This window comes from Lygodium microphyllum, chromosome 3, assembly GCF_053477565.2.
Source record: "Lygodium microphyllum isolate KBCC chromosome 3, Lygodium_microphyllum_v1.1.10, whole genome shotgun sequence".
Classification (NCBI taxonomy): Eukaryota; Viridiplantae; Streptophyta; class Polypodiopsida; order Schizaeales; family Lygodiaceae; genus Lygodium; species Lygodium microphyllum.
In genome coordinates, this window is record NC_141137.1 from 55,508,733 (window position 1) to 55,518,358 (window position 9,626).

The following is a 9,626-nucleotide window of genomic DNA, read 5'->3' on the forward strand; positions in this document are numbered from 1 at the left end:
TTTCTCTATTTTGTCTACTACCACCCTTGGCTTCTTGCATGATGACCAAGGTGGGGACTTGTCCCATCCACTATTCTCCATATTTTCAAAGATGCCATACATCATCTAGGATTATGTTAATCAAGAAGATTAGCTTAATCTAATCCCTCATGGAGGCTATATAAAGAGCCCATGGAGAATGAAGGAGGAGGAATGACAATGACAAGTCCATGAGAGCATTCTAGAATATCCTCATCTCTTTGAGGTAAGCTATGAGTAAGTTCTTTTATTATGTAGTATAACGGCAAGCTTCCTCTACCTCTTCTCCTATTATCTCCCTCTCTTCTCATCTTCTCATTCCATGTAGCATAATGACAAGCTTCTTCTACCTCTTCTCCTCTTGTCTCCCTCTCCTCTCATCTCTCTCTCTTATATTCCAATATGGTGTCTAGTACATATATTCTCTCTTGTAAATTTGTGTCTTGGTTCTCTTGATTCTCTTTGAGAAAAGGGATGTCCTAGCCCATCCTCCCTTTGGCTAGGTGGTGCCCCTCTTTAGTTCTCTTAGTGAGGATTGGAGGTTGGATGGGTAAGAGGCAACCCGTTCATCATTTCAGCCCTCAATGTGAGCTAGAACTTTTGATCTTGGAGGAGACTTCTTCGATTAAGGCTAGAGCTGGTTACATTGCTTACCTTGTTCGAAGTTGGTTTGTGACATTATGTTTGGATAGTTCTTTTGGAGGTGGTTGATGATTATAATGGTGAGGATGAGGAAGAAGAATATGATGATGAGTATGGTATAGTAGAGGCTGTTTCTCATCTCTCATCTCCTAAAAATTGATATGGAATGTCACGATGGAAATGGACTTACCAAAGAGAAGGCATGGTGGGGCAACATCAAGGGATATGGCTTGATTTATCATTGCAAGAGCTCAAGTATATATAAAAGATATAGGGCTTTAGCGAGGAGCGATGTAATTTTTCGAGAGGACTGCTAAGGGTTACAACTTTAAGAGTAGTCGAGAATGAAAGATGAGGCTAGAAGTTCATGAAATATGGAGGCAATTTCGAGGCATAATCCTAATGGATATAAGAGAGGAGTGCTTGGGCATGAGGCTGCTAAAAAGTGGGGTATACTAATGCATTAAATGGAAATGACTCCGAGGATTTGCCAATTATGTGATAAAGAAAACATGCCCACATGAACGAGTCCCGGGGGCTATTTGGTAAAAAAAATCATTGATGACTTCGCTACTATATGGAGGAGCATTTTGCATGGTGCAATAGAAAGAAATGTTCAAGCTAGTAAGAAAAAAATGATGGCAACATCATTTGGACAAGCGAATCGATGGTGCTACGCAAAAATTCGGCAGCTCTGTCGTTGTGACGATGGGCAGAGTGGCATTCTAAAACGCTAAAAGCCAATTATAGCCTTTAAAGACTTCAAGGTTTTTCGTTTTTTTTTTAAACGCTAAAAGTTTTTAGCTTAAGGATAGAAAGCAAGAACGCTACAAAAGCCTTCATGCTTTTCAAAACGCATATACAACCTGAGAAGTGAGAAAATGTATTTAAGGAGGGAAAGAGAAGAGTTAAAGGGCATTCCCCCTCTATATGCAATTTGTGGAGTAGTGAGAGGAGGGTCCCATGCGCGAGTATGGTTTTTTTGTGAAGAAGTTTGCCGAGTCCTGTAGAAGTTTTTGTGGATGCTGCCAACTTGATGCTTGATGTATCAAATGTTAAAGAGGTATGAAGAAGTTCTTTGTTTTGAACTCAAGATTTTCATGTTTGAATGTTGTGGATGCTCTACTTTGAGCTTGATTTTAAATGCGTTTGAAGTTACGAGAGGCATTGTGTGTCATTTGGTTTTGTGTATGGCTTATGTGGTGTTTGTGAAACTTCACAAAATTTTTCGTGTTTGAGTTGCTCAACAACAAAGTCAATTATCCTAACCGGCACTCCTTAACATCTCATTATTGGGTTGTGAGTGAGGCTTGTCTCGATCACGACTCGCATAACACCATCAGCTTCATGATTTCCTTTTCCATGTGATAATAAATATTTCTATCCCACAACCATGAAAAGTATTTTTGCTACAATGATAACCCATTCCCTAAAAGAACATCAATAACCTATTCTTCTAGCTTATGTATTAACATATGTAAGCATATGCACTTACATATTTGATAAACTCCAATATAAGCATAGGTTGGGTCCTCAAGTGTGGCATGTTGCCTAAGAGCCCAAAACCTTGCCTATCATTAGACCTATCTCCCAATCTAATAACAAATGTGTTATACACACTTGAAGACTAACATTCCTCCTTAGGAAGCAACTATACATGAGGTTTTAAGTGCAAGTCTCAAAGCCCATGGAAAGCCCCAACTCTTTACTTTTATCCTCATGAGCAAGTTTTTTCATACCTTCTCCCCTTTTAATTACTCTTTTCTAGCAGTTAACTTACTAAGTTCACAAAAGGAGACACCAAGTTGAGTGTATCTAGTACCACTATCAACAAAACTAGAAGAGGTAACTTTCTTCTCAATAACTATATAATGTATACTACAACTAACAAATTGGCCAACCACACAAGGTCCATGCATACTACAACTAACCACTACTATACAATATTGAGCGAGAAATAAGCTTATTGCCACTAACTATATAATGTAGTAACACTACATTGTCCATGCATCCCTTGCCATTTTCTAATGCACTACTATATTCTTGCCATCTTATGCTTGCCTCGTGTGTGTGTGTGTGTGTGTGTGTGTGTGTGTGTGTGTGTGTGTGTGTGTGTGTGTGTGTGTGTGTGTGTGTGTGTGTGTGTGTGTGTGTGTGTGTGTGTGTGTGTGTGTGTGTGCGTGCACGCGCGCGTGCGCTTCTCCTCTATTGTGTGTGTAAATGCATGCAGTGTATGCAAGAGGTTGAGAGTGAGTTTAAGAGGGTTAAGTAGTGAGCATGAGTGTGTGAGCTTCTCCTCCATCCCCTTCTTCTCTTCTCTTCTCCTCTTCTTCTCCAATGCGTGGAGCATCACGTCACTATCTAGGAACAAGGCAAAAAGGACATGGATCTTGGTGTGGAGTTTAGCATTGACTTGAGGTCGAAAGAGGCAAATCCTACTGCATAAGGTTAGGAGGGAGGGAGGCTTCTTCCAATTCTAGAGAGTACATCAAGTTGCCTTCTTGTGATGATAGGACTACCTCTTTCTCCCTCTCATTGAGTGAGCCCCTAAACTAGAGGTCACAATATCCATGAAAGGCATTGCTCATGCAATAAAGCAAAGGGAGCACCTCCATTCTTGACTACACACATGTATGCTCTCTCTCTCTCTCTCTCTCTCTCCCTCTATTTATATTTATAGTTATATTTATATTTGTTTTTATGTGTATATGTATGTATCTATGTTGGTATGGTACCACTAGAGCTAGACCTCTCCTTTCCAACAAGTTTCATGTCACTCATCTTCTTTGTTTATTGCTATTTTATTTGAATTGATTGGGTTTGAGTATTCATAGTAACCTAGAAATTTTAGTGTGTAAATAAGCTCTCATATACTGCTCATTGTGGATATCCATAGTACAAAAAGTATTGCATCCCTAAACATCCTAGATGGTTGCCTGCAACATTGGTCATAACCTTGGGTCAATGAGTGACTAGATGTAAACACATAATTTGGCTAGGGTGACAAAAGGAGTCCTATAAAAGGAATCATTGGCTCATACAAACCACAATGAGTGTGACCACCACACTGAACTCTAAACCTAGTGGTAGTCATGTCCATATATTTGGATGGTGTAGGTTGGTGGTATGGGATGCCAACCTTTATGACATAAGTGTGGCCCGTTATGCTCCTAGTTCTGGGCTTAGGGGTGAGCTTGTTTAGTTCTATGGCTAGGAGATAAATCTAAAGAGGCCGGAAGGACATGGTCCCTCTCGTAATTACAAATTCTAGGAGAGGATTCTACACAGTGTTACTCATTGCTATGCAAGTGGTGTAGTTCTATGTTCCCTATTCATCAAGAACTTTAGTGTAGTGTCCTCATAATATGTAATAATGCTTTTTTCTATGGTTATACCAATTTAACATCTATCTTTATTACCTTCTACCTTGTGTGAGATGTCTTGGAAAATTTAAACTCAAAAAATGTGGTAGAAGATCTCAATTGCTACCATATGCTTCTTATTAATATGTAATAATAAGTTACAATAATGTTAGGCATAGGAACTTTAAAATGTATATTTACTTTGAGTGCCTTTTTCACAAGCTAGTTTCGAATGAATAGGAGCTATAGTATCAAATATACCCATCATTTGCAACCTTCTTTCATGTGTCGCATAACTTTTGCTTTTCGGCAACAGTTACAAAACTGTGGTGATCTTTTGGTACTTTGGACTTGCTACAGTCGAATGAATGCTCTTCTTCAAGCGTAAGTATGCCTAACAATTGACCTTTGACACCCAATATCCTTGATTGAGTGAGAACATTTATCCTCAAATGGTGTGGTGTAGTAGTTTGAGGTGCAATTTCGAACTCGTGTGAAACCCCTCTTTGTCACTAGTGTGACCTAGTAACAGCTATAAAAAGATGTGGGGAAATACTAAGGAATCATATTTGTTTTTGTTTCCAAACTGGGAAGGATTCTACTACTTCAGGAATAAAAAGAACTAATAGTTTGTCTTCCTTGCAAAATCGGAAGTCTTTCAAGTGTTATCTGCCGTGGTGCTAATAAGAGTCGATATGCGGAACCTATTATTATGGAGATTGGGTTTTCTGGATTCCCGCAGAAATATGCCACCTCTATTCTGATGTCAAAATTAACACTCCTCTAGACTCTCTCTCTTCAGTATATAAAGCCTCTCTTTCTCTCTCTCTCTCTCTCTCTCTCTCTCATTCATCATCATCCTCGATATTATCCTGTCTCTGGATCCTCTCTCTCTCTCTCTCTCTCGCGCGCTCTCTCTGTCTGTGTATCTACTCAAATCAGAAGAAACAATGGGTATCACCGACTCCTCAAAATACTATTTTTAGTGATTATCTGCAACAGTTGATGGATCTAGTTTGCTGTTAAGGGATTACTAACCGCCTGATGAACGATATGCTCAATCGTGTATATGAAATCAATCACCGATTGCTTACTTCTATTGGGCACAATGAACAGCCACAATTTCTTTCACATATTTGGTTGTCAACCCACTATTGATTAGCCGACCTAACCCAGGAGCTGCAATATTTCTAAGTTGCAGGACCCTTACTTGATTTGCATCGACTGTATGATTTGTGTCCGATCGGCATGATTCATGAGAAGTGCATTGCAAAATGTCCGAGAGTTACTGATGCATAATTGGAAACAGCTTTACTTTATATTGCTGGCCTTGGTGTTCTTGAAGTAGTTTTGCTCGTAAGAGAGAGATCATTGTGCGCTTGGCTTTTTGCTGACCGTTTGCTTTGTTTTCTGTTCTTCTTCTTCTAATTTGGGTTACAATTTTTTACAGGGTCTTCTGCAAATATCAAAGTTGGTATCAATGGTAATACTATGTTTGGCCTTCTTTGCTATATACGGTCATATATTATCAGTATTGGGTGAAGAATCGTATATCAGTATTGGGTGCAGAATCATATATCAATATAATTGGGTACAGAATCATATATCAATATAATTGGGTACACAATCGCATATCAGTATTGGGTAAAAAAACTACTAAGTTGTCTTTATTGGGTAAAGAATCATAGTGTTGGTGGTAAAGAATCGTGTATCGGTATTGGGTAAAAAACTACTAACGATATTCATAAAAATGTCTTTATTGGGTAAAGAATCACAGTACTGGGTAAAGAATCGTATATATCAGTATTGGGTTTTAAAAAACTACTACTACACTCAGATTTACTTCTTAAATCACCTGATTAGATCTCTGGGATGCCCTTTATCCAGGTCTATTATGTACATTATTAGAAAGGAATTATTAGGCTTAATTGCTGAAATACATTGCCTCGGAGGTACTAATTCTGCCTAGTTCTGGCGTGATGATTCTAGGATTTGGACGCATTGGGAGGCTGGTTGCTCGGGTGATCTTGGAGAGAGATGACATGGATTTAGTTGCAGTGAACGATCCTTTCATTTCCATCGATTACATGGTACGTCTGTCAATGTCGCACTAGTACATGAGTTAGGACTTGACCTCTCTTAGCTCAAGTCTAGAGGCATGGATGATGGAGCTCTATGTTTCCCTGTGGATTGTGGATCAGGCATACATGTGTAAGTATGATAGCGTCCATGGAAAGCTGAAGACCGCACGTGTAGAAGTGGTAGACGAAAATGTGCTCGCCTTTGGACGTCATCAAGTTAAAGTGTATGGAATGAGGTGGGTCTTAAAACTCTCAATCCTTGGTCATCATTTAGCTTGATCCATGGTTTGATGTCTCTCAACATGAACTCATTTGAAAGTATGTACACTTAGCTTTGCCCTTTCATTTTGATTAGGGACCCATCGGAGATTCCTTGGAGCAAGACTGGGGTCGAGTATGTTGTGGAGTCTACTGGGGTTTTTACAGACAAAGATAAAGCATCTGCTCATCTTAAGGTAGCATGTTTATACCAACTTTCACATGTGTCATTTTTGAAACACCAAATATTTCATACATTTATGCATGTTCATAAACTAGACATTTCCTTTTTCATTTAAGTATCAACACTTCACACATACATAATGTATCCTATTTTCCCATCTCAAAGACTTTCCAAATGTATATTTTTGTTGGATGTGGATCTAGTCACATATGCATATTTGAAATGATATTGTATGTTTGGATGTCAAAATTGTATGGTAATGCATATTCTTTGCTTTTGGGGTTATGTTTTAAGTGAACATAATCTATAATTATTGAAGTCCCAACATTGGGAGTGTTCTTTGTTTTTTTAATTCAAGATTTCATGTGAACATTATACATAATTATTGCCGTCTCAATATTGGGAGCATTCTCTCTCTTTTAATTCAAGATTTGACACCATTTTATGTTGTTATGTAATCATGTAGGGTGGGGCTAAGCGTGTGGTCATTAGTGCTCCAAGCAAAGATGCACCTATGTTTGTAATGGGTGTAAATGAACACAATTACAAGCCCGATCTCTCCATTGTCTCAAATGCAAGTTGCACCACAAATTGTCTAGCACCTCTTGCTAAGGTATCTTCTAATCAACTACTTGTTTGCCTATGCCAGTCTAGATTATCATGGTGCTCATGGATGTTAGCAAACAAAACATGATATTACCTTGCCTTTGTAACACAATTAGTATCATATGCACATTGATGAGCAATTTAGTAAAGGAGGTGAATTTTCTAGTACAAAGCTAAGTGTGGGCTTAGTGATAAGGTGATTTTTTCTAGGACATAGTTTGAGTGTGGTTTTAGTGGTACATTGTTTGGTCTTTTGTGGAATTTGGCATTTTTCAAGTTCCACATGATGATAAGTGTGTCATTCCAACTTTTCGAATTTGGGATTGTCAGGTCATACATGATAAATTTGGCATTGTTGAGGGTCTAATGACTACAGTCCACTCGCTGACAGGTGACATGCTACTTATGTTTGCAATTCACTTTTAAATAATTCCTAGTAAATAAGATTGTTTCTTTGTGTATTTCAAATATAGTTTGAAGTTTTTATAAAGGGAGTTTCCACTAGGTATCTTTTCCAAAGTTCTTTTTTAATTGGTCTAATGGTGTTCTCATTTGATTGTTATTGTAGCTACACAAAAGACAGTTGATGGTCCCTCTAGTAAGGATTGGAGAGGTGGTCGTGGTGCAGGATTCAACATCATTCCTAGCTCAACTGGTGCAGCAAAGGCAAGTTGCTCAATTAAAAAATGAGCTTGATGTCCACAATCATTCTAATAATGTTAAGTGAGAATGTAAATGAAAGGCAACCACAAGCTAGTTTTATTGTAATTTGTCTCTTACATTATTGCATCCTTTTAAGTATTGATAGCATATAAGCAAAACCTAGACCTTACAAAGGACTATATCCTCAAAAAGGGGACCATATACTAAAAACAACAAAAAAATGTGTTCTTATTAATCAACTTTCTCTTAATCACACTCTTCAAGACAACACAATAAGTATGATCAAGATTAAGTTTACCAACTTTGTCATCAATATAACAAAAACCCCATCTTGGATACCAATGACACAATCTTTAGCATTCCAAGGTCACATGTTGAAATAGGGCTTGATAATATGTGGCTACAAAATCTTGACGTGCATTTATACAATCAATTTAACATATTCAAATAGGGACTAGGAGCAAAATATACTCAATGTAGGTTGCATCAATATTTTTTGGTTGCTCTAAATTTTGCATATGTAAGACATACCCAAATATATCATAGCAAAATTTTTGAGTTATGTTTGAATTGTTCTACAGGCTGTTGGTAAGGTCCTTCCTTCCTTGAATGGGAAGTTGACAGGGATGGCCTTTCGTGTGCCCACAGCTAACGTCTCTGTTGTAGATTTGACCGTGAGATTAGAGAAATCAACATCTTATGATGAGATCAAGTCTGTGATCAAGTGAGTTATGAGCTAAACATTAGTGTCAATTTCACAAATGTTTCGAGATATTAATTTAGGCTAATCACCATCTAGTTGAGATTTAGATTGGTCATATTCCTTGCAATTTGTACATTGATGATGGAAAGTCTTCACTTCATTGTCATAACACCTAGTGATTCTCAAGTGTGTGAATTTACTTTGTTAGGCAAGAGGCGGAGGGAGATCTCAAGGGCATATTGGGTTACACAGAAGATGACGTGGTTTCTTCTGATTTGATAGGAGACAGCAGGTAATCAAAGAAAGTTTAAATAAAATAATGTATTAGTTTTATGAGAGAAGTACAAAGTTTCTAAGCTATTAGATGTAGGTCTTAAGTTATTTGATAAGATATGAGGATTTTGCCGTATTTAGGAGTGTGTTTGGACAAGAAAAGGCAATTGCCATATAAGAATTTGACCAAGAAAAGTAATTTCCGTATAGAAGAATCAAGTACCAAGTTTGGTAAGGTATTTGGATTTTTTGGATTTTATGTAGGTCTAGTGTGTTTGATGCCAAGGCTGGTATTGCATTGAATGACCATTTTGTGAAGCTTGTGTCGTGGTATGACAACGAATGGGGTTACAGGTTCTCTCTCTCTCTCTCTCTCTCTCTCTCATTAGTTGGGTAATATTTTATGGCAACTATATCTTTAATTTGAGTAAGTATTGCTTGCTTGTTTTCATTCCATCAGTGTTTTGAGTCCTATCTTATGTTTTCTCTTTTTGTTTTGTAGCAATCGAGTGGTTGACTTGATCAAGCATATGGCATCTGTACACTGAGCCAATTGTGTTATAAGCAATAGGAATGCCAATCCTAAATTCACATTGCTTCTAGATGTGCTACCCATGTAAAATGCCAATAATTCTTTTTCCCTTGTATTTACACTTTGTTTTATGGACAATCTATTCCTTCCTAAAGGGATTGTCTATCCTTTCAATTGTTGGGAGAAAAAGAAAAAGTCTTTTTATTCATCAAAGTTGGTTAGAAATTAAATATGGGTATTCAATATTGTTTTCTACAACTCAGGCCAACTTCAACAACCTATTCAATATGTTCAACTTTTAAAG

General features: G+C 37.6%; 1 protein-coding gene across 1 annotated transcript; it reads left to right on the forward strand.

Annotated features, from left to right (window-relative positions):
* Positions 1 to 4,881: 4,881 nt before the first annotated feature.
* LOC148038360 (glyceraldehyde-3-phosphate dehydrogenase, cytosolic-like) lies at positions 4,882 to 9,418 on the forward strand. The gene is made up of 12 exons (XM_087675412.1): positions 4,882 to 4,976; positions 5,473 to 5,505; positions 6,012 to 6,112; positions 6,224 to 6,339; positions 6,459 to 6,558; positions 7,012 to 7,158; positions 7,482 to 7,542; positions 7,720 to 7,817; positions 8,396 to 8,538; positions 8,726 to 8,809; positions 9,055 to 9,144; positions 9,293 to 9,418. Exons 1-12 carry the CDS (start codon positions 4,973 to 4,975, stop codon positions 9,336 to 9,338), a joined length of 1,023 nt encoding a protein of 340 aa, XP_087531538.1. The 5' UTR covers positions 4,882 to 4,972; the 3' UTR covers positions 9,339 to 9,418.
* Positions 9,419 to 9,626: the final 208 nt, after the last annotated feature.

Bases quoted from the DNA above. Each gene is read 5' to 3' on its own strand.
- LOC148038360 (XM_087675412.1), top strand. The intron at 7,159-7,481 runs GTATCTTCTAAT...TGGGATTGTCAG, and splicing joins GTCTAGCACCTCTTGCTAAG to GTCATACATGATAAATTTGG. The intron at 9,145-9,292 runs GTTCTCTCTCTC...TTTGTTTTGTAG, and splicing joins GACAACGAATGGGGTTACAG to CAATCGAGTGGTTGACTTGA.